The sequence below is a fragment of the Barbus barbus genome (genome assembly GCF_936440315.1).
Source record: "Barbus barbus genome assembly, chromosome: 9".
Taxonomy (NCBI): Eukaryota; Metazoa; Chordata; class Actinopteri; order Cypriniformes; family Cyprinidae; genus Barbus; species Barbus barbus.
This window is the reverse complement of record NC_136737.1, coordinates 1,012,002-1,037,500: the sequence shown is the minus strand read 5'-3', so window position 1 is coordinate 1,037,500 and position 25,499 is coordinate 1,012,002. Positions and strand designations below refer to the sequence as shown.

At 39.0% G+C, this 25,499-nt stretch overlaps 2 protein-coding genes across 3 annotated transcripts in view; both read right to left on the bottom strand.

Annotated features, from left to right (window-relative positions):
* The window catches only part of LOC306874800 (cadherin EGF LAG seven-pass G-type receptor 2-like), a gene marked incomplete at its 5' end in the record, with an annotated part of 54,149 nt that extends 46,512 nt beyond the window's left edge, over positions 1-7,637 (bottom strand). Inside the window, one exon of the mRNA XM_079425050.1 lies at positions 4,130-7,637. Within this exon, the coding sequence (XP_079281176.1) occupies positions 4,130-7,637 (3,508 nt within the window). The remainder of the gene's footprint in view (positions 1-4,129) is intronic.
* A 2,303-nt stretch (positions 7,638-9,940) lies between these two features.
* Positions 9,941-24,461, bottom strand: capzb (capping actin protein of muscle Z-line subunit beta). 2 transcript variants are annotated; one of them, XM_079425830.1, is made up of 10 exons: positions 24,234-24,411; positions 18,161-18,250; positions 16,779-16,900; positions 15,992-16,105; positions 15,757-15,898; positions 14,373-14,489; positions 14,216-14,281; positions 14,027-14,103; positions 12,073-12,167; positions 9,941-10,659 (listed from the first exon to the last, which is right to left on the bottom strand). In XM_079425830.1, exons 1-9 carry the CDS (start codon positions 24,234-24,236, stop codon positions 12,074-12,076), a joined length of 825 nt encoding a protein of 274 aa, XP_079281956.1. In that variant the 5' UTR covers positions 24,237-24,411; the 3' UTR covers positions 9,941-10,659; position 12,073. The 2 variants fall into 2 exon arrangements, with proteins under 2 accessions (XP_079281956.1, XP_079281955.1); XM_079425829.1 differs by lacking the exon at positions 12,073-12,167 and having other exon boundaries at positions 24,234-24,461.
* Between the last annotated feature and the right edge of the window lie 1,038 nt (positions 24,462-25,499).

Here is a 25,499-nt window from a genome sequence, read left to right as displayed (position 1 = left end):
CAACACAACCAGCAGACACCACCAACACACACAACACAACCAGCAGACACCACCAACACACACAACACAACCAGCAGACACCACCAGCACACACAACACAACCAGCAGACACCACCAACACACACAACACAACCAGCAGACACCACCAACACACACAACACAACCAGCAGACACCACTAACACACACAACACAACCGGCAGACACCACCAGCACACACAACACAACCAGCAGACACCACCAACACACACAACACAACCAGCAGACACCACTAACACACACAACACAAACACAGCGGCCGAAAAAACTCACCAAACACCATTATAACAGAAACTATTTCAATGTCACAACTGTTCTTTAGTGAGACATTTCTTAACTAAAACAAAGACCATTCAAAATATTTAAAAAAATAAGATAAATTAGAAATATTATATTTAAAACTTGCTTAGAAAAAATGGGAAATGTTGCCATGCAACTAATTGAAATAAAACCTTTAATCTGCAAACATTTTAACGTCGTCACTTTTCTACAAAATCTTTAAGATTTACATCATGTTTGTTTTGCATCGAACGCTTTATTATTAACTAAAAACAAGGGCTGTGACATGACTGAAAATAATCATAAATGTACTGAATTGTTTTCTTGTCGCATTTAACGTTGATATTAAAATGTACTGATTATTTATATTTACCGATTGAATTAAAAGTACTGATAAAAACATCAGTCTAGCTCAAACCGGCCACACATATATCAGAAATTACTTACTTGCGTACTTATTAAAAACACTTTTATATGTATTACACATGCATTATATTATGTAACATACAAAGTTAAATTAACATATTTAGATAGATGTGTGTCATTTTATTTACAAAAAACCCCAAACATATTTAAAGTTTCAATCTGCTAGTTGGTTTACTAGACAACATTATAATATTTGCTGTCTAAGTAGCACATTTCAAATCTCTCATAACAGACCCCTGACTGCATTAATCAGAACAATCATCAGCAGAACGATGCAACACCAGACTTTAATGTTCATCAGTCTAAAACAACGATATATATCATCAAACAGGAAACCAGGTCCCTGCTGCGCCAATCTGACACACACACACACACACACACACACACACACACAGACACACACACATACACACACACACAGACACACACACACACACACACACACACACACACACACACACACACAGACACAGACACAGACACACACACACACACACACACACACACACAGACACACACACACACACACACACACACACACACACACACTCAGACACACACACACACACACACACACACACACACACACACACACACACACACATACACACACACACACACACACACACACACACACACACACACACACACACACAGAGACACACACACAGAGACACACACACACACACACACTCTCTCTCACACACACACACACACACACACACACACACACACACACACACAGACAGACACACACACACACACACACACAGACACACACACACACACACACACACACACACACACACACACACACACACACTCTCTCTCTCACACACACACACACACACACACACACACACACACACAGACACACACACACACACACACACACACACACACACACACAGACACAGACACACACACACACACACACACTCTCACACACACACACACACACACACACACACACACAGACACACACACGCGCACACACACACACACACACACACACACACACACTCTCACACAGACACACACACACACCTCTAGTGTGACACACTCCTCCTCAGCAGTATTTTTATCTCTCTCTCAGCAGGTGTGATGCGAGCGCTGAGCGCTGCTCTCTGATTGGCTGAGACGCAGCAGCAGCTGTTACACACGTATGAATCGATCTATAATCACACACACACACACACGCTCAGGTGTCACTAGGGGCTCTTCCTCTTTCATTTAACACACTCTCGAGGCTCAGCGCTTCAAAAACAAGTCCTGGCGCTGGGCTAACAGCCGCGTCACTTCACTTCACTTCACTTCACTAACAGCTCTTACACCACTGATAGAGAGATGATCCACGCTGGCCATCTGACCTTTGACCCTCACAGACACAAAGAGCAGCTGAACTGCATGTAAAGCAGGGCTCAACAATGAGGATGTCCTGATGCCCGGGGCCACTGAGGGCCAGTGTATCCACTGCATCAGTGCTAAATCTGAATATTTGTTGATGTTTTACATGTTTTTATGTCTTGCAAACTTTGGATATTTTGAACTATTGAGGCCGAGAAAAAAGCAAAAAAGAAAAAACAAGATGTTTAAACATCACTGACTGAGCTAGCGTTTCTGTCAGGACCAATAAAACTCTACAAAACAGATCTAGTCCTGCAGTTTGTCTCATATCAATTGGCTTGTAGTGCATCTTTTCTGTCAGAACGAACTAAAATCATATAAATGCAGCCGAGCGTGTTTCTCCGGCGGCCACAGTCACGCAATCCCGTGAAGACCGACCGCTACGCATTCACGTCCAACGATTAATGTGCACTATACTGGATCTACTTCAATGTCAAATAGCCTGAAGCAAATGGAGACAGATCTGCTAAACCAACATCCATATCCCTCAGCGCATTCACTCGCTCATTTATTAATACCGAGCCACTGCATGTCGGAGCAAAGGTCATGTATTATATATCACCGCCGAGCTACAAATGCACAGATGTCACGCAAGCGCTCAGTCCTACAAAACATGAACATTCAAACTAGTGGTCGACCAAAATATTACCATGGTCGATATATCGGCCGATATTTGACATTTTTTCAAATATCGGCATCGGCCGATAAGGTTTTCTGTTTGGCCGATGTGTTTGAGGCGGGACCTTTATTTTGACGGCGCTGAGAACGCCAGCACACAGCGCTCACACTCTCCCTCTTCATTGTTTACTGTCACACTTTAACAGTTATTACTAATAGGAATAGAACTCTGTCTAATAATCAGATACAATGTTAAACAAAGCAATTAAAAGCTATACAAAAAAGTATTATAACGATTGCTTATATATTTTATATATATCAATATGCACTTACTTGACAGGTAAAATTATTTAAGATTTTAAGTCTAGTTTTCTAAAAAAAAAAAAAAAAAAAAATTTTGTTAGTTTTTGCAAAAATATCTGCCAATGGGGTAAGAAAAATAATCTTGTTTAGCCTTTAAATAAAAATATTTTTTCTAACCCCATTGGGCAAATATTTTTGCTTGTTTTAAGTAGAAACTTACAAAAAAATGATCATTTATTTTAGGAAACAAGACTTAAAATCTTAAATCATTTTACCTGTTCAGTAAATGCATATTGATTCAAAAATGTTTAGATATTTATACTAGAAAACAAGACAAAAAACTAAGTACGAAATTTTTTTTTGCCGTGTAGTTGCAAATTTCTTACATATTAATTAGAATATACATATAAGTTTTATATCGGCCACCCTGCTCTCTAAGATAACGGCATCAGCTGTAAAAAAAAAATAATATCAGTCGACCATTAATTGAAATATCTGTAGGGCTGCAAAACAATTAGTTGCGATTAATCGATTCAAAATACAAGTTTATGTTTACATACTATATGTGTGTGTACTGTGTATATTTATTATGTATATATTATAAATACACACACATACATGTATATATTCAGGAAAAATATGTTAGATTTATATGTAAAATATTTATATCTATATATAATATAAATTATATACAAGTGTTTACATACAATACTTTCAATACATTTACATTTATGCATTTAGCAGACGCTTACGCGACTTACATTGCATTCAAGTTACAGTTTTTACATTTTATCAGCTCTTGCTTTCCCTGGGAATTGAACCCATGACCTTGGCGTTCCTAGCACCATGCTCTGCTATTTGAGCTACAGGAAAGCTACAAATAAATACAAATACATACAAATATTTTTTTAAATATATACATATATGTGTGTGTATTTATATATACATAATAAATATACACAGTACACACACATATAGTATGTAAACAAACTTTTATTTTGAATCGATTAATCGCGACTAATCTTTTTGCAGCCCTAAAGATCTGAAACAGGTTCTTACCCGAGACGGAGATCTTCATGGATGCCTCCAGCGGTCTGTTGTTGTCCAGGGCTCGGCTGAGTCGGATCTCTCCGGTGCTCTGGTTCAGAAGCACCAAATTAAGCTCGTTTCCAGCCTGGAAGCTGTAGTGGAGCTGATCGGAGATGTCCGGGTCGTGAGCCGGGATCCGGCCGATCACGCCTGACGGGAAGCTGTTGGTCTTATCGGTTACGTAGTTGTTAAATATAATCTGGAAGTTCTTGAGGATGGGGACGTTGTCATTCTTGTCGATGAGTTTGATGTGGACTGTGGCTCTGCTGACCAGAGGCGCAGACGTGGCTTGAACTACGATAATATACTCCGAACGCGTCTCGTAGTCGAGGTCGGTCAGAGCGGTGAGTTCGCCGGAGAAGATATCCAGTTGGAAGGCCTCAGGGATGTTGCCTTCGACAATTTGGTACATGATTTGCGCATTGCTGCCTTCGTCTGGGTCTGACGCAGATATGTGGGCCACCACGAGTCCGACGGGACTGTTTTCCTCTACAAAGATATCAAATTCGTCTTTCTCGAACACAGGCGGGTTGTCGTTTACGTCTAAAACGGTCACTTGGATATCAACCGGAGTCTTGAGTGCCGGAACGCCTTTATCCACCGCGAAGGCTTGTAGGTTATAAACGGGCGTGTTTTCTCGGTCAAGGCGTCGCAGGGTTCGTACGATCCCAGAAGTGGACTCGATGATAAAGTCGCCGTCTCCGTCTTCTCCGCCTTGGAACGTGTAAAAGACGCGTCCGTTGAGCCCCGAGTCTCGGTCGGTCGCGGACACCTGCAGGACGCTGGTGAATGTGGGAATGTCCTCCATGACTGATCCCAAGTAGAGGTCACGAAGAAACACGGGCAAGTTGTCGTTAACGTCGTTCATCAGGATCTCCAAGTAAGTGGTGTCAGATTTCTGCGGGATGCCGTTGTCTCGAGCTGTAATTGCTAGCGTGTAGGAAACTTGATCTTCGTAATCGAGCTCCATCTGCGTGGTTACTGCGCCGCTATCCGAGTCGATGTTAAACTGCGGGATGCTGTCGTCCATGAAGTACGTGATTCGAGCGTTCTCGCCAGTGTCCTCGTCTGTCGCGCTAATCATAACTACGGTTGTCCCGACAGGCCGGTCTTCGTTGATGTTGACCGTGTAATGCGAACTCTGGAAAACTGGCCTGTGCGTGTTAGCGTCTGTTACGTTAATGTAAACCTTAGCGGTGTCGAAGCGCATGCCATCAGACGCCGTTACGGTAAGGACATACTGTCTTTCCAGTTTATAGTCCAACGGTAGTGCAAGTGTAATCAGGCCTCCGCCGCTCTGGCTAGTGATGGAAAATCGGTTTCTGGTATTCCCACTCGAGATCTGATATGTAACAACGCTGTTAATATCTTGATCGACGGCGGACACGGTAACAACGCTTGTTCCTACAGACGCATCCTCGTTTAGGCGCATGTAGTAGGCCTTTTGTGTGAACTCAGGGTTGTTGTCGTTGACATCTAGAATCGTCATGCTAATGCTAGCTGACGAAGACATGGCCGGCGTTCCGTGGTCTCGCGCCTCCACTCCGAAGTTATAAAAGTCTACACTTTCTCTGTCCAGTTCCGATCCTACGACGATCCAGCCGGTGCTGTTGTTGATGGCGAACGGGAAGTTGGGCGTGATCTCTGTGAGACGATATTCTAAACGCGAATTATCTCCAGCATCAGCATCTACGGCTTGAATATGAATGACGGAATATCCAATGGGAACGTTCTCCAGCACCGTAGCTTGGAATGGAGTGCTTACAAATATTGGAGCGTTGTCGTTAACGTCCAGTACTTGCACTGTGACGAGGCCGCTGATGTTGGAGAGCGGCGGGCGACCGCCATCTTGCGCTCGAATGCGAAGCGTGTACTCTTTATTAATCTCGTAATCCAGCTGACTCACCAAATCTAATTTTCCCGTTTGGGCGTCGATGTAAAACTGGCCCCTTGTGTTGCCGCTCATTATGCTAAAATGGACAACGGCGTTGTTCCCGCGGTCTTGATCTGTCGCCGTCACCTGCAGGATTTCGGTGTTAGGCGTCAGGTCTTCGGGTACCTTAACGACGTAGCGCTTCTCGCTGAACTGCGGTGCGTTGTCGTTATCGTCCTCCACGACAATGTGGACAGTCGCCGTTGCACTTCGGGGGCCGGGATCCCGTCCTTGGTCGTTGGCTTCGACTAGAAGCATGTAGGATTCGACCGTTTCACGGTCAACCGGTCCTCGCGTGCGAATAACGCCAGACCGGGAATCGATCTCAAAAACATCGTTAGTCCCATTGTTGTTGTTCAGCAAATGATAAAGGATGTTTCCGTTAACGGGAGCGTCGCCATCTGTGGCACGCACAGTTAGAGCCTCGTAACCAATCTCCAGATTTTCACGTACGCTTTCTTTATAATCCAGCTGCTCAAATACAGGGTCGTGATCGTTCGTATCGCTAACCGTTACGGTAAGAGTGGCCATTGCCGTACGTCGTGGCGTTCCATGATCAACCGCCGTGACCCTAAAAACATGCGTGTCCTTAGTTTCTCTATCTAGTATCTCCACAGTGGAAACGACACCGCTTGACGAGTCGACAGTGAAGAGATGGTTGGAACGACTATCAAACAGTGCCTCTAAGAAATATTCCAGCCTACCAGCTTCACCCTCATCGGGGTCAAATGCTTTTAAAACAACAACAAAAGTCCCAGCTGGTTGATTCTCCGCAACGGACACCTGATACATGGGAGGCTGGAACTGAGGGTTATTGTTGACGTTCCTCTTCCTTCGGCTCAGCAGACCCGAGTTCGAACCCGCGGCCTGCTGCAGTAGCTTCCTCAGGTGCGCTTGCGTGAAAGGGCCGTGGCCTACGCGCCAATGCGCATGCGCGAAACCACTGCTTTGCGCCGCTCTTTCGCAGCGCAGCGTAAACTCGAGCAACGAGTCGCGAGTGAAACACAGAGGGGCGGAAGTGAACAGCATCCCTTTGGAGATATAAAGAGTTGAAGTCCCGGTTACGTTACAGTTGCCCGGTAACACATCAAACACCCGGAAAACAGCAGTGTTCGCCTCGCGGCACTTTGAAGTCGTGTTTGTTAAACTTATAATCTCCACGTCCAGCTTTTTTGATTCCCGTTTGCGTTCCCTCGCGCAGTTCCTCCCGTGAACGTGCACATCATACCGACTCGTTACGAGGTGTCTAAAACCGGACGCGTTATTATCAGCACACTCCGCGACCGCGTACACACTGAACGGGTTCAAAAGAACCGAGTCGCAGTTCAAAGCGTCAGAAAGAGTCAGAACACCCGCATCCGGGCGCAGGAAACTCCGGGCGAAGCGCGGCACGATGAGCTGCTCCAGTGCGCAAGCGGCGCTTCGCTCCAGACCGGCGATCGCGGTGCCCTTTCCCGCATTCTCACTCACATGAACAACGAAACCATCCACGAGCCACGGGAGTTTGATCCACCCCAAAACAAAGAGCAACAAATCCCGCTTCATCGCTCCTCGGTGCGTGCTGCTCCTCCGCGGCGAATGAATTAAATCCAGCTTCTCTCCTCAAAGTTAGCCTGCGGAGTCTCCATGCTGATCCACACACACACACACACACCTCCAGTGAACACGGGTCGAGTCTGGGGAGGGGATCATTAACATAAACCTGATTCACAGAGAAAGGGAGAGGGGTGTCCTGTGGGGGGCAGATCTTTTAAAAGGGCAACTGCAATTGCCCCAAAACAACCGGCCAATAACAGATCTGAGAGAAGAGCTGCATTCTATGAAGAACACATATTTCGGTTCACAGAACGGCCTGCCCTGCTGAAAACAACAATAGAAAACATCACAGAAATTCTAATGGTTTCCACTACAAAGACCATTATTTACAAACCATCAACTTTTAGTGTATCATAACTATTAAAACACATCTTATGGTTTTAAATCTGCATTTGACCTCAGAATAATGTCAAAGTAAGCCTGATGTGGTGGTGGCTGTGCTTTAAAATGAACTGATTCTAATCTTAATTAAAGAGGTGAAGGGTTGACAGTATTTAGTGTTGTACAGTAAGGTTAACGCTGTCTGCTCAAAATCATTAACAGATGAAAACATTACACATTTAGAAAAGTTACCAAAATGTACATTACTTTTATAAATGAATTGAAATAGTTACTCTACTTGTTACATTTTAGGGTAACTAGTAATCTGTAACGGATTACATCTCCAAAGCTCATTATGAATATAATCACAAATATACAGCGCTTTCGAGTTATGCAGATACTATTATAATGCTTGTGTAATTTCAATAAATGGTTGCCTCCTATTTTCCTGAAAGAAATCCAAAATGTGCCTAAAAACAATAACTATAAACTGACCCTTTGTGTATGATTTATTTTCATAGTTTGGTTGAGTTGTTCTGCTTAGCTATATAAACCAAATATGATTTATGAATGCATTTAAACCCCACAATAAAACTAGAACATGCATTTAAGGCATCAGTGAAAGAGGTCATTTGTGCTTAAATTCAGAGTATTTTGCATGTTTTGTGTATGGACGGAACTCCTGAACTGTTTATGGGCTCTTTTTTTAACTCCAGAAGTGTTTTGTTATTTTGGCGTCCTCTGCTGTCCAGAGCCCACCGGTGCATGCCCTTTCTTCAATTCACCTCTCACAAAACCTGGGATTTTAATTGTGAACGAGTGTTTTTCTGGTGTACATAATATTTAAATACCAGCACGTTTATATTTACACACCGCTGTGAAGTATTTAAATGAACAGCTGCAGCTGTATTTGCTCATACAGATGAGGAGTGATCTAATTAAACATCTACTGAATCTTCACATTACTGACTAATGCTACTATACCATTTATGGTATAAAACACGAGCATTTATTAAAACCGATCTTATCCTAATAGCTCTCTTTTGTAAAATACATTGGATTTGTTAGTTTTGTGTTTCTTTATACCTCCATACAATGATCAACATATGAGAGAACGACACAACATATATAATGAACTCTGACTCTATATATATATAAAATACTAGTTGATTTCGACATTGTTTTCCAACATCATTTATCAATTACACCCAAAATTTTACTGACATACTTTTTTTTTAATCCTAATTTTTCACACGAATAAGTTTGTCGATTATAAAATATTATACACTGTTTTACTAAAATCCAATAACAACCTAGCATCAAACCATTTCTTAAAAATGTTCATTTAGAAGCCGTTCCAAATGTTTTCCAGAACAATATAAATGTGTCATCAAAAAATAAGACATCTTTCAATACTTTAGACCCCTTAAAAAAAAGTAATTTATATATATTACAAACCATTTAGAGCCTAACACTGAACCCTGCGGTACACCACAAATAACTTTCAATAAATCACAATTTATGCTAACATATTGATATCCTCAAGATAACTTCCCAAACATGAATTAACTAGCCCTCTCCTACCATATCTTTCTAATTTCATCAATAGTAAGCCATGATAAATTATATTAAAAGCTTCCCTGTATATAAAGACTTGTCTCACTGTGTCTAGAAGACTAAATCTGTAAATCTCCCCTCGACAAGCACAAACAGATTTATGTGATTATTCACTGCATTAAGATTAAATCACCAGAGCAGTTGAAAGCGATAAGTGTGATAATGACATGGCTATTACACGGCTACTTAGAAAATGAATAAATGTCCATGAAATATTGATTATGTGAGAAGAGAGTGATCGTGATAGCAGAGACATGATTCAATTACTTGTGAGAAACCCAGAAAACGTTTTATACAAATGCAAAGCACGCCGGTTGAGTTTTTCCTGTTTTTATTGTTGCAGGAGGCCCTGATACAACATAAACAACCTTAAGCTTTACAAAAAACAAAACAAAAGTCCAAAAGAAGAACAAACTAAAAAAACTCGACAAATAATAATCCACCCCGAAGAAAACAACGAAACTGTCTGACGCTCCCAGATGGACAGAGAGAGGAATATGTTTGCTGCTCAATGACACAAACACACGTTAAACACACACTCGTCTGCATGGACTTAAGCAGAAAGTTTAATATTAACAGCAAGACAATGGTCATAATACATACATACATACGTGTGGATATTTATATATTTATATAATCACCCGCTCCTCGTTTATTCCTGATGGGCGTACGTGATGGGTGAGAAAACTGAGATAACTTGTTCTTCTGATGGCAGGCTCCGCCCCCTAATGCGATGATGTCACCGAGAGCCAATCAGATGCCGTCTTAATACTACATGATTACAGACCAGAGAGAGAGAGACGGGTGAGGTGAAACGCGAGCCAAAATACAAAAACAAAAAGCGTAGCCTTTTCTTCTTTTTCCTTTGCTTTGCGCAGATGGAGACAGACAGCCGTGAGGTGGAGAGACAGACAGAGAGAGAGAGAGAGAGAGACGTCTCTAGCTTTGTTGTTTGCTGCGTTGGCTAAGCGCATGCATCAGGTCGTTCTTCAGAGCCACCTGTTTCAATTTATCCGCCAGCGTTTCAACGCTCCTGAAAAACACAAAAGAAACGAGTTTTATTCGTCAGCGTACAGAGAACAGGGTTTCTGGAGAGTTTAAAATCAAAGAGCTTTTCACAAGACCACACCACATGCCGTTAAATAACCTTAAAATAAATCAGGTGTCTCAGATATTTACAACAGGCAAACAGCAAAACCGGCTAAAACACTCGAGACATGTTAAAGTTGTATTCAAATCAATACAAGTAGAGGTCCATCCATACTGAATTTTGCTGATACGATAATGAGTTTAAACGATTAATCGCGATTAATCACATCCAAAATAAAAGTTTGTGTTTACATTGTGTGTATACTTTGTATATTGATTATGTATTTATAAATACAAACACATGCATGTATACATTTAAGAAAAATATGTTGTTCATATATTAAATATATTTATATATATATACGGTATATATAAAACATAAGTATATAAATGTATATACATGTAAATATTTTCAAAATATATATATTGCATGTACAAATATATACATAATAAATACACACAGTACACATACATATATTATGAAAACAAACACTTATTTTGGATGTGATTAATCATTTGACAGCACTAGTTTAAAGACATTTTAATGGTTTAAATGTCATTGTTTATTGTGTGATCAAAATACTAATAATAACCAGGATAAAAAGATTTGACACATAACGAGGGACTTTTAATTCTAAACAAGCCTGAGAGTCACAGGGACTCTTATTTTGAAAGGTATACATTCTACCATTTCAGCTGCTCATTCAAACAGATGAGAGGAATATATACCAACAATACCCAAAAAAAAAAAAAAATATTTTATGCATAATGAGAGACTTTCAATCTTAAATGAGCCTGAAATACACTGGGACTCTTATTTTTAAATGTTTATGTCTTAATAGTTCAGCTAAAATAAGGGAAATATGGGAACAAAATACCAATAATTCTAAGTAAAGGAAACATATTTTGCATAATGAGGGACTACTTATCATAAACAAGTCTGAAATACAGCAGGACTCTTATTATGAAATGTCTATGCTTTACTACTACAAAAAGATGAAAGTCATAAAATATGGAGCTTATAACCATCTACAACATATTATAATATAAAAACGGTAACAAACACCGTCAATTCATCAATGGTGCTTCATAATGATTAATACTTTTATTATACTATTTAGGACTTTTTATAGCCTTAAATTTGATGAAACCAAATGTACGACTTTTAAGGACCCATGCAAACCCCGAGAAAACAACTCAACTGTGCAAGAAAAATGAATTGACCTCATAAACACTGCATTAAACTACAGTTTCAACCACTCGTTAATATTGATGAGCTGTACCCAGAATGCACCTGCATGCAGTTAGTGTGTCTGTTAAGGTGGTCTGCAGGTGAACACACACAAACAGCTCTGACCCTAGTCAATGTAGATCTGACGCTGGGTCAGAACCTGAGAGAGCTCCCGCTGCAGCTGGCGGTACTTTTGATTATCAGGGAGAGACTCGATAGATCTGGAGCCCGAGAACCACAGACAGACAGACAGAGAGTGAAAACATGAGGGAACCTCAACAGAACCAAAGCAGGAAGAACACTGGGAATGACAGGAATCAACAAGGAACCAAATGAATCCGACTCTGTAATGAATCTGTAATGAATTCAAATCTGTAATGAATCTGATGAATCTGACTTTATAATGAATCTGACTCTGTAATGAATCTGACTCTGTAATGAATCTGACTCTGTAATGAATCTGACTCTGTAATGAATCTGACTCTGTAATGAATCTGATGAATCTGACTCTATAATGAATCTGACTCTGTAATGAATCTAATGAAACTGACTCTGTAATGAATCTGACTCTGTAATGAATCTGACTCTGTAATGAATCTGACTCTGTAATGAATCTGACTCTGTAATGAATCTGACTCTGTAATGAATCTAATGAATCTGACTCTGTAATGAATCTGACTATAATGAATCTAAATCTGTATACAAAATGAAACAAAAACATTAAATATGAGAAAGTATATTTGCCTGCCGCTTTGAGTACCCAGAAAAGCGCTATATAAATGTAACAAATTATTATTATTATTTGTTAACGTAAAAAGTGACTTAATAAAACAAAACTGTATTGGACGTTCATATCAGAAACTTGGAAGCTGGGTAAAAATGTTAATTTTCTGATTCATAAAAGAAAAACACGTCAATCTATTCAGTATTTTTCACTGGCTGTGTGCAATACCATACAAACGACCGGTACAGTCTGATTCATAAACAAATGACTCTTATGAACCAGTTCTTTGAATGATTCATTCAAGAAGACTCTCTAACTCGGAAGTTACTGTCTGAATGAGTTTCCTGAATTGCACTCACTGAACTTGTGTAGCCTAAAAAAATTAATATTTACAATAAATTATTTATAAATATTTAAAATATGAAGTGTGTGTAAATATATATATATATATATATATATTTTTACAGCTACACACACACATCAGCACTTGAAGTTCATAGTCTAAAACAAACAAAATAACAAATAAATAAATGAAATCAATCCATTATATATAAAAAATTAAAATAGATGCATTTAAAAAAATGAAAAAATGTGTATATATAATATTGTATTATGTAATATATATTAAAAAAATAAGTAATTTACAGCATTAGCAAGCAAAATGGAAACATGCCAAAATGAACAAATTAAACTATATCAGAATTAAATTGAGTCTCAAGAACAACTGTAAGAGTTCCTGAATCAACTCAAGAACTCAGAATGAATCAATAACTGTGTACTGACACGGATTCAGAACTGTAAGAGTTCAGAGAATCAATAACTGTGCTGATGGGTTCAGTGATTCTGAATCAGTGAGTCAGAGTCGGTTCACTCGTGAATCAGTTGTTGCACAGCCATTGAAAGCGCCGCAGGACACCGATGTGCTGATTTGTGTTGCTCCAGAACGCCAGCGGAAGCAAACGCAGAAAATCATGTTCTAGCTAGGCCTGAGCATTTTTCAGATTTGATCCATTAATGCCAATTTAATGTTTTTCTTATTTTTTAGAAATCGAGGAATCGTGATTTTGAATAGAAATATATCCAAACGTTAGAATTACTGGATACTGACAATATGTCAATGACACCAGTGACGAGAAGAGAGCGTAAGAAGATATTGAACAAGTGATTGTTTAACATCTACATCTTCATGTGCTGCACTTGGAACAGAGTTCTCTAACTGGAGGGTTAATAAAGCACAAGTTACTTGAATCATGTTGTAGTTACAGTCTCAAGTTGACTAGCTAAAAATCATAAAACGAGAATCGGTCAAACATTCTGAAAAAAAAAAGAAAAGATTGACTTTGTCGTGTGATGTACCTCAGGCCGTTGACGATGTCCTTGGTTTTGCCGAAGTAGATCTCGTTGAGAGTGGAGCGGATCTTGTTCTCCATGTCCTGACACACACACACACACACACACACACAGAGAGAGAGAGAGAGAGAGAGAGAGTTTGAGTGTGTATGACGACACATGTGAGCTAAACTAGCGTCTGCGTGAGAGAATCACCTCCACCAGGCGGCCGATGTTAGCGATGTGAGGAGAGGATTCGCTGACCGTCTCATCTTTCTCCATCTGAACACACACACACACACACACACGGTAACCCGAGGCGGTCACATGACTCCACTGAGTGCTATAAGTAGAGCTAGGGTTAAAGCGGTACCTGTCGGGTGAGGCTGCCGCCCAGGTTCATGGTGCCCGAGCCGGTTTTGGTGGTCTGGAGCCACAGCATGACGGTCGACGTCAGTTTATAGTGAGCCGTGCGTCCACTGGACTTCTCCTGAAACACACACACACACACACACACACAGAGCAGCTCAATCTTCAGACAACAGCAGACCTCAGGAGGTCAAGCTGAATGCGTTTGGCTAATCTGTTTAATGTTTTCATGTCATGACACAAAGATCTGGGGCGCAGTTTAAAACCCTGGCTTGTGTGATTGTTATTGACAAGAAAACACAACTCAAAAAGATGATGAAAAATGACTAAATGTGCAGGTTAGTTAAACCTATTTTCCATAAATTTCATTATTTATTCATTTGTATAAATAAGTTATAATAATAATAATATATCATAATAATATAGTCACCCTCAGATGCTCAAAGTAATCATTTTTAGTTTTTTTTATCTTGTTCACAATTTTTGAAACCTAATTTTTTTTCAAAACCTGGAACATAAAGTTTAAATGGTTACTTACTAGCAATATTACATTGTCAGAAATGCCAAATAAATAAAAATAAAATAAACAGGCAAAATATAAAGGAAAAATTATAATAATTATTTAAAAAATGAAAAAATTTTAAACATTGTAAATGAAACCAATTCCTACATAATACACTATTTTTTAATAAATCTGATTATTTGTTCATTTGAATAAAATGTTTTTTACAATAATATAGTCAACAACAAGTGGTCAAATTATATCATATTATATGAGCTGCTTTATTTTTTAATTAATCTTAGATATTCTATACATTTTGTGAAACCATGTTCCCAAAATTTGGGAGATAAAAGCAGTTCACATTATTTACTAGCAATAAACAACAAAATCAAACTTTTAAAGTCATTTTCAGATAGAAAATAAATATTTTAAACTGCAGAAATATTTCACAAAATGTATTTTTGATCAAATAAATGCAGAAATATTTCACAAAATGTATTTTTGATCAAATAAATGCAGTCTCGTTGAGCAGAAGAGACTTTGAAACAATACACTTTCTTTTTTTACCAGAGCCCTCAAACATATAAAAAAATTATATTATAATTATCATTAATTCAAATAAATTATTATTCGTTTTTTAAGTAAAATATCACTTCATAAAATCACAATGAAACTTTGTCATTTCAAAAAACATACCAAATAAGTAAAATTTATGTAATAAAGCAACAAACAAAAAAAACAACAACAAAAAGTTTTTCATAAATTTAACTTTTATTAATTTGAATAAATTCTTGTATAATTTGTAAAGTTTGAATAATTTCAGTAGCAGTGTTGAATAGTTGAGCTTGACTCTACAATAAATACAGGAAGTGGCGTGCCGGCTCACCTGCACCTCCACCACGTGGATGGAGTCCCAGCATCCCTTGATCTTCTTGGAGCCGTCTCCAGCTTTCTTGATGAGGATGACTCCGGCGAATCCGTGATCCAGATCCCACAGGTAGACGGAGGAAACCCCGCCCTCGAAATACCTGCGAGAGAGAGAGAGAGAGAGAGAGAGAGAGAGCTTGAGTCAGGCTCCCGGCCAATCAGAGTGTGGGGGCGTGTCGGGGGCGTGTCCTCACAGGTCTCTGTACTGGTCGAAGGCGTTGTTGGCCTCCACCTCCAGCTTGCGCAGACGAGCCGAGGGCATGGCGCCGTCGTCGATCGGAGGCTCGTATTTATTACTCCAGGGGGATCTGAGAGAAACAAAACTCTTCATTACTCTGACTCTTCATCTGAATTCAGTTTTTTTCCTGCATTCTGTTCAATTAAAAAGCATGTCCAGTTCATTGAAATCATGAAACTTATACAATTTAACAACTTAAAATAAAAGGTCAACCTCATTTTTAGGGCCATTTTAAATCCAATTGATTTTTCTCAGATTCTGTTAGTTTTTCCTTACAAACATCTTTTATTATTTCAACCTTTCTGGGTTCCTTTTTTAAAATCCCACTTTAAAAGTTAAATTAAATTTTAGTAATAAAAAGCTTGTCTAATTGATTAAAATCACTTCAATTTGACAATTTATCAACAATTTTATGATTAAAACAATTTCATTTTCATTTTATTTTTCTCCATTTTTTTTAAATGACTTGTTTTTTTTGATGGTTTAATTAATGTTTTATCATAAAAAACCTTGCCTAATCAGTTGACTCTTTAATACATTTAAATGTAAAAATTACTTTTTTTAAACAATTTAATCATATTTTTAAAATTGTATTTTACAATAATAGGCCCTATTCAATTTGTATTTTTTCAGAAATGATTTTCTTTTTCTGGATTTATAAGCAAATAAATCCTTTGACTTTAGGTAAAGACAGACCTTGAGTGCAGCGTGATCGTCTGAGTCTGAGTTAGATGCTGACGCACCTGTAGGAGTCTCCATCACGGTTGTAGTCGCAGAGCAGATAGTCTTTACCCACGACTTTATCACGCGCGATCTTCAGCGGCTGATCCACCGACGACAGCAGGTCCTCACACAGACTGGGCACCTGACACACACACACACACACACACACACACACACGTCATTAGAGGAAGTGGATTCCTGTCAGACACTCATTACTAACAATCACTTCCTTCCAAAACCCTGTGAAACATCTGACCACTTGCTGTGTGATGAACACGCTCGCTAATAACTGCTAACAACCGCCCGACACACACACACACACACACACACACACACATTACTTTTAATAGAGAAAAATCAAGACTTTAAGTGCTGTCATGGTTACTTACTGAAATTAAATCATGTTTAAGTTGAAGTATTAAAATGGAAGGATTTTAAATAAAGAATGAAAAACAAACTTGACTATTATTGGAAACAAAGGTGACAAAATAAAGTAGATAAGAAATCTAACTTTTAAACACACACTGGTGTGATCAGTCTTGGCTGGCCCCTGGACCGGAAACAATAATGATCCTTACCAATATAATCTGACGACAAGTTTTATTGATCTCATTTACAGATTGTGTAGATAACTGTAAAGTTTACTCTGCTCTTCTCCCAGTTTTAATGTGTTTCGGGAGGAGAGGATGAATTTACATTAATCCCACAGCTCAGATTCAGCGCCCATCACCCGGCACAGATCAACTAACACTGTCTTTATAGAAGTGTTTAAACTACCTACAAATACATATGCTCATATTTCAGAATATCAGATATTTCATAATATAGTGAGCATGTTCGGGAATATCTTGAATAAAAAAGGAAAAACTAAAAAGAAATCCATGTGTGATCCAGCGCTATTGTGACCGCGGTGTCACATGACAAGCATGACGCGTCGCCATGGAAACAATAAGGCTAAACATTCTAAAATAACGGTCGCCTGAAAAAAACTCACCCTGGGGGCTCAGCGGGAAAATTTGAAACTCGCGTGCGAAAGGGTTAAACACCTTTCAGAAACAAAGTAGCACAGCTGTTTGTTTCCGTGGTAACGGCTGCATTTCTGCTGTTTAGCGCCATCTGCTGGTAGAGAGTGAAAGTGCGCTTTTCTGTATTCTTAAAAATTCAAAACAATTTGTAATAAAAATAATAATTCACGGTAAGTGCCCATGATAACAATATAGTGCGTGTTCATTATCATGCTATATCGCATTGCCGAATACCGAGTGAGAGTATCATTTCTAGCTGAGCTTTACTTCAGACACCACCGTGGGAATGAAGGAGAGGCTCTAACGATGCGCTGAGGAACAAGCCATCACAAACACGTCTGAGATGCTTCCACGATGACACACACTCACACACTGACCAGGTCGATGAGGTCGCTGAGGTTCTTCTCGATCTGCTGCGGAGGCAAACGCCTCATCAGGTCCAGCGCACAGTCCAACTGCTGCTCGTTCTGCAGAGAAACACATTAACAACGCTATCAACACACAAAATACTGCGCTTTTCAACTTTATATTCATCTGTCAACCCTGAAAAATAACATGCATCACAGTTTCCACTAAAATATGAGCTGTGTTCAACATTGATAATAATCAGAAATGTTTGTTGAGCAGTAAATCAGTATATTATAATGATTTCTGAAGATCATGTGACACTGAAGACTGCAGTAATGATGCTGAAAATACAGCTGCAGATCACAGAAATAAATTACACTTTAACACATATTCACACAGAAAACAGCTGCTTTACATTGTAACAATATTTCACATTTTTAATGTATTTTTATATCAAATAAAGATATTTTAAAAATCTCAAACTTAATACAACTAAACAATCCCTCTTTTAAAAGTGTTTTAAATCATATCAGCAGCAAATGTGTTAACGGCAAATTATAAAAATAATAATAACAATAAAGCTTCAATAAATAAATAAAATTACATTTTATATTTATATATATTGCCAATTTAAAAACAGCAATTTTATAAGCTTTTAACAATAACTGAGACATACAGAAAATTACAGAAATTGAACCCTTTTTTTACTGGATCCTGCAAAACATATGAAAAAGCATATTGTACATTATATATTAGAATTATCAATTCATACAATAATAATCAAGTAAAATACCACTTCATAAAATTACAATACAACTTTAAGTGTCAAATTAGGTCAAATATATGTCATTTCAAAAACAGAAACTTTGCCATGGCATAAATTATGTCCAAGTACTAAAATAAATAAACATAAAACTACGAAATAAAAAACAAATACTAAAAAAAAAAAAAACTTAAAATTAGAAATGTTGCCATGGCAAATAACTGAAATTAAAATGTTTAAGAACTAAAACTACTCAAGTTATTTCATTATCTGAAATACAGCTAAACGAATAAATACTAGATGAAAAACTTACATTTGTACGAAAATTAGAAATGTAAAGTTAAATAAAAAATAAATCTAGTTTTTCATCTATTCCAATCCATGAAAAAACATGAGTATCTTTAGTTTTGGTTAAAACTTCAACTTAAACGTTTTAAATTTCCGTTCAAGTTGCAGTACTAACACTATTTATATTTTTTCCATTAACTGACATAAATATAAAATAGATGAAAACCCTAAACTGAACGCTTGAACAAAAATCAGAAATGTTGTCTTATTTGAGTTAGATTTAGCAGAAATCCACAGTTAACTAACCTTTAGCAGTTATTAACATTGGAGTTAATTCAGTGCCGTCATCTCTATTATAGTCTTCTGGTCTGGGAAACTCTCATTTAGGCCAAGAATAACAAACGTCCTCAAACTTCCTGCTTGTCATCTGCTCAGCATTAACGGGTGACTGGCTGTTTCTAGTTTCCCATCCGAGAGTAAACACCAAAAAACTGGTTCACACCACTGGACAAACACAAACTGCCTTGAGAACTCAGAGAGAGTCACATGACGTCCGAACGAAGCGGCTCCGCGTCAGCGACACCTCCGGCTCCTGACGCCGCGTTTACACTCGTGTGCGTGTGAGGGGTCAGAGGTCGTAGGCAGACACGACCCCTGAGCCAAACCACCTGCTCCGGGACGTTTGAGAGCGTCTGTTCCAGAAGAACATCTAAACACTCGCTGCTAAAGCCGCTAGTAAACATCAGTCATGGTAAAGTGCGTTTCTGAGTTTCTCTCCATATATATCCATCCTCGAACTCCATCGGTCAAAATACTGCCACACTAAAACCAGACAAACCAGCCCTGAACACCCAAACTACAGCAGATTCAATCAGAGAAATGACTGACTGATGAGTAAATACTGATATCAACATCAGCTAAACACTTCAGTAGAGTTTAGAACCAACACAAATGACTGCTTCTGTTAACGATGGTGATTTAGATACAACCCTCAAAGACTAAACCAACCAATGACAAACACCCAAAATATCACCTAAAACATCCCCAACACCCCCCAGTTCCTCTGCTGCCATCTACTGGTTAAAGTGATGGGGCTAATTTGATTTGGAAAATTTTACATAAATGTTTGTTTACCCCAAAAGTGTATATTTTGGTCAACCGTTTAAAATAGCATTCAAACTGGATCATTTTAGAGTTTAAAGTGCTGGAAATAGTTGTGTAACAAACCTTGAAATGAATAATGTACTAAGATTTGACTATTTCTGCCATAACACCATGGTTATCGTTAGCGCTAGTGCTTCTGTCGGACCTGTTTAGAGCTGACTTCTGTGCAGAATCTCACAGCAACATTATAAACCTGTTCTGAGCTCGGACTGGTTTGCTGGCGCTGTGATTCATTATTGGTGTGAGCTGATAAACGGTCCGCGCTGGCCGTCTCAAATGAGTAGCGCTGCTTCGTTACGCTTTTATTTTGATCACCATTTGATATTTCTCATATGCAACAGACATGGCATTATATGTTGGACAAAGCAGCGGTCGCGCCGGTGAGAATGCTCACTAAATTTAGTCTCACCGCCAGAAAAAAATAATATTTAGATGATAAATATATATTTTTGAAAAATGTCTAAAAATGCCCCCCCCACCACCTCTCAAATTAAAAAATCCCCTCTCACAAGTCACCTAAAAGAAGAATTCCCCTCATTTTCAAAACTGAACTTCAGATCCTGAATAAATGTCCAACAAAAGCACCATAAAACAACAAAAACAAAACGGTAAACCCACCCAACACTTAAACCAACCTGACAGTCAAACTCAAACATCGGATTCATAAATAATAAACCTTTCAATACTGACTCTGAAAACAAACCCTAAAATATGACGTCTAATAGCCTACTTTAACCTTCATACACTAAAAATCCAAGATCCAAACACCAAATTAAACCAAACAAATACTACACTCGAACACAAACTTTCTGACAGTTAACCTCAAACATCAGATACACAAATACTCCAGATCCCAAAGGCTATAAACAACTATATTAAAAGCAGCCTAAACACCATAATAAAGCCCCAAACCCCTAAAGTCCAATACTTTAAACAGCCTCAAACCAGCCCTGAAGACTGAAACTGGAGGACTGATGAGTAGATGACTGATTGACAATCAAATTCTGATATTAGCCTTTATGATTTAACAACAGCAAATGTGCACACAATACTGCTGAAGTGAAATAAACACTTCCTATGCACAGTTTAGAAACCATCCAACACTAACCAATATTAAACCAGCTAAAACACTAAACACTAAAATCAAATCACACAAATACCACCCTAAACCTTCAAACACCCCCAACCAGACATCCAAAACACCTCTGAATACATTACAACCTAAACCCCAAACACTAAACCCAAGAAAACACAACAATAAACACTAAACCCCCAATGACTCAAACAACAGATAAATAAATACTGGCCCCTAAAATAGAAAAGACCCAAACCTCAGTCTATACTAAAACCCTCAAATACTAAACTACATCAAATACTAAATCCAATATTAAATGAACGTATTATTCAAACCAAACACTAAACCCCTCTGACAGTTAAACACAATAAGTCCTAAACCCTAAAAGACCAGTACTGAACACTGAAACTAGAGGAGTTTTAATGAGAGTAAATGACTGACTGACTGCAGATTCAATTATTTTACTGGAATGAAGTTCTGAAACGACGCAAGTGTTTTAATGAATAATATCCACAAACACCATACTCAAAAACAAGAATTATAAATACTAAAACCTCAAATACTGACCCACCAAACAACCCTAAACTTAAACTCCCAAAAGTCTAACCTTCAAACACTTAAACTGCAACATTAAACTCAAACAAACACTAAACCCCTCAGAAGACTGAGACTAAACTACCTCAAACACTGAGCTGATCTGAGACTAAATTACCTCAAACACTGAGCTGATCTGAGACTAAACTACCTCAAACACTGAGCTGATCTGAGACTAAACTACCTCAAACACTGAGCTGATCTGAGACTAAACTACCTCAAACACTGAGCTGATCTGAGACTAAACTACCTCAAACACTGAGCTGATCTGAGACTAAACTACCTCAAACACTGAGCTGATCTGAGACTAAACTACCTCAAACACTGAGCTCATCTGAGACTAAACTACCTCAAACACTGAGCTGATCTGAGACTAAACTACCTCACATACTGAGCTGATCTGAGACTAAACTACCTCAAACACTGAGCTGATCTGAGACTAAACTACCTCAAACACTGAGCTCATCTGAGACTAAACTACCTCAAACACTGAGCTGATCTGAGACTAAACTACCTCAAACACTGAGCTGATCTGAGACTAAACTACCTCAAACACTGAGCTCATCTGAGACTAAACTACCTCAAACACTGAGCTGATCTGAGACTAAAGTACCTCAAACACTGAGCTGATCTGAGACTAAACTACCTCAAACACTGAGCTCATCTGAGACTAAACTACCTCAAACACTGAGCTGATCTGAGACTAAACTACCTCAAACACTGAGCTCATCTGAGACTAAACTACCTCAAACACTGAGCTGATCTGACACTAAACTACCTCAAACACTGAGCTGATCTGACACTAAACTACCTCAAACACTGAGCTCATCTGAGACTAAACTACCTCAAACACTGAGCTGATCTGAGACTAAACTACCTCAAACACTGAGCTGATCTGAGACTAAACTACCTCAAACACTGAGCTGATCTGACACTAAACTACCTCAAACACTGAGCTGATCTGACACTAAACTACCTCAAACACTGAGCTGATCTGAGACTAAACTACCTCAAACACTGAGCTGATCTGAGACTAAACTACCTCAAACACTGAGCTGATCTGAGACTAAACTACCTCAAACACTGAGCTGATCTGAGACTAAACTACCTCAAACACTGAGCTGATCTGAGACTAAACTACCTCAAACACTGAGCTGATCTGAGACTAAACTACCTCAAACACTGGGCTGATCTGAGACTAAACTACCTCACATACTGAGCTGATCTGAGACTAAACTACCTCAAACACTGAGCTGATCTGAGACTAAACTACCTCAAACACTGAGCTCATCTGAGACTAAACTACCTCAAACACTGAGCTCATCTGAGACTAAACTACCTCAAACACTGAGCTGATCTGAGACTAAACTACCTCAAACACTGAGCTGATCTGAGACTAAACTACCTCAAACACTGAGCTGATCTGACACTAAACTACCTCAAACACTGAGCTGATCTGACACTAAACTACCTCAAACACTGAGCTGATCTGACACTAAACTACCTCAAACACTGAGCTGATCTGAGACTAAACTACCTCAAACACTGAGCTGATCTGAGACTAAACTACCTCAAACACTGAGCTGATCTGAGACTAAACTACCTCAAACACTGAGCTGATCTGAGACTAAACTACCTCAAACACTGAGCTGATCTGAGACTAAACTACCTCAAACACTGAGCTGATCTGAGACTAAACTACCTCACATACTGAGCTGATCTGAGACTAAACTACCTCAAACACTGAGCTGATCTGAGACTAAACTACCTCAAACACTGAGCTCATCTGAGACTAAACTACCTCAAACACTGAGCTGATCTGAGACTAAAGTACCTCAAACACTGAGCTGATCTGAGACTAAACTACCTCAAACACTGAGCTCATCTGAGACTAAACTACCTCAAACACTGAGCTGATCTGAGACTAAACTACCTCAAACACTGAGCTGATCTGAGACTAAACTACCTCAAACACTGAGCTGATCTGACACTAAACTACCTCAAACACTGAGCTGATCTGACACTAAACTCGAGGGCTCGGTGTTGATTCTGGCTGGTGTAGCGTGTACTGTAGTGTAGTGTAGTGTAGTGTAGTGTAGTGTGTACTGTAGTGTAGTGCTATGATAGTGGGCTTGGGCTCGGATTCTGGGAGGCGCTGCGCGTCGCGTCTCTTCCTAAAACGGGAATCGGCTCAAATCGCGTCCGCGGCGGCTCTTACCATGTCTGCGGCGCTCGGTGGCGGTCTCTGCGGGACTGAAGGCGGCGGAGGAGGTGGGTTCGGGTCGCTGTGCGGCTCTGTTCGGGTCGGTCTGGACGCGGCTCGGCTTCGACTCTCTGACGGAACCCAGCCCTGTCAGCGCTGCACTTCCTCATCCGGGCTCCTGCGGGGGAGGGGCGCGGCGCACGGCGGCGCTTGCACATCCGGGTCATTCCGCTCCCATACAGCGCGGACCAATCACAGGCGCTTTAGTAAGGCATGGCCAAATATAGAAGAAGAGGGGCGTGGCGGAAGGGAGGAGGGGAGGAGAATCTGACTCAAGTCTTTAAAAACAATAACATTAGACAAAATAACCAACTTTTATTACCTTTTAAAATACTGATCTCACAATGTAGCCTTTTTACACATTAGAACACAAAACAAGAAACTTATAAAGACAATAGAAACATTTATATTATATGTTGTCTTTAGGTTTTTATGTTTATTTATTTTTATTTGATTATTTTAGTTCAGATTATTTTTTTGCACTTTGTATTTTCTCGTTATTCTTTTTTATTTATTTTTATTTCACATAGTCTGAATAACACTTCTTCAAAACAATAATCCAGAATGAAAACAAAGACATCTGATCGATCTGAAAATAGCATCATTTATAGACAGACAGAGACACAAGTTTCATATTAACTACGAATGGAAGACGAATGAGACAATGACAAGTTAATTATGTAAACATGTAAACAGAATGTTATATTCTTTATTTATATTTTATTCTTATATTTATTCTATTTATTTGACATCTGATTCAGATTTTAAGGAGATATTGTAGCCTATCTGAGGGTCTTAAATAATAACAAACCCAATGAAATACGTCAAATTAACACATAAAGATTATTATATTTATTTATAATCTTCTGTCATGAAGACAAATTCATTGCATATGCAAACATACATGGCAAAAAAGCTCTTTCTGATTCTAAGCACTCTTTCCATAAAACATCGTTTCAGTATATTTAACAGCGATAACTGAATTAAAATACAAGTTTTTAACATTTCAGCGTGTTTTATCAATGCTTCATACTGTATAAAAATAGTCAGGAGCAAAAGAAGATCTGAGCACGGTCTCGCGAGATCTGCAGAACTCCAGCTACACACGAACTAGGACTCAAACTCTCGCGAGATCTGCAGAGCGGCGCGGTCAAAACGGGTAGCAGTACAAGAAACACGTCACAAACTGCATCGTTTATTCATAAACTACATAAATAAGAG

Excerpts from the sequence above, each read along its gene's own strand:
- capzb (XM_079425829.1), bottom strand. Across the intron at positions 16,106-16,778 it reads CGTGATGGAGACTCCTACAG|ATCCCCCTGGAGTAATAAAT; the intron begins GTGCGTCAGCAT and ends TGTTTCTCTCAG. Across the intron at positions 14,104-14,215 it reads ACATCGGCCGCCTGGTGGAG|GACATGGAGAACAAGATCCG; the intron begins GTGATTCTCTCA and ends TGTGTGTGTCAG.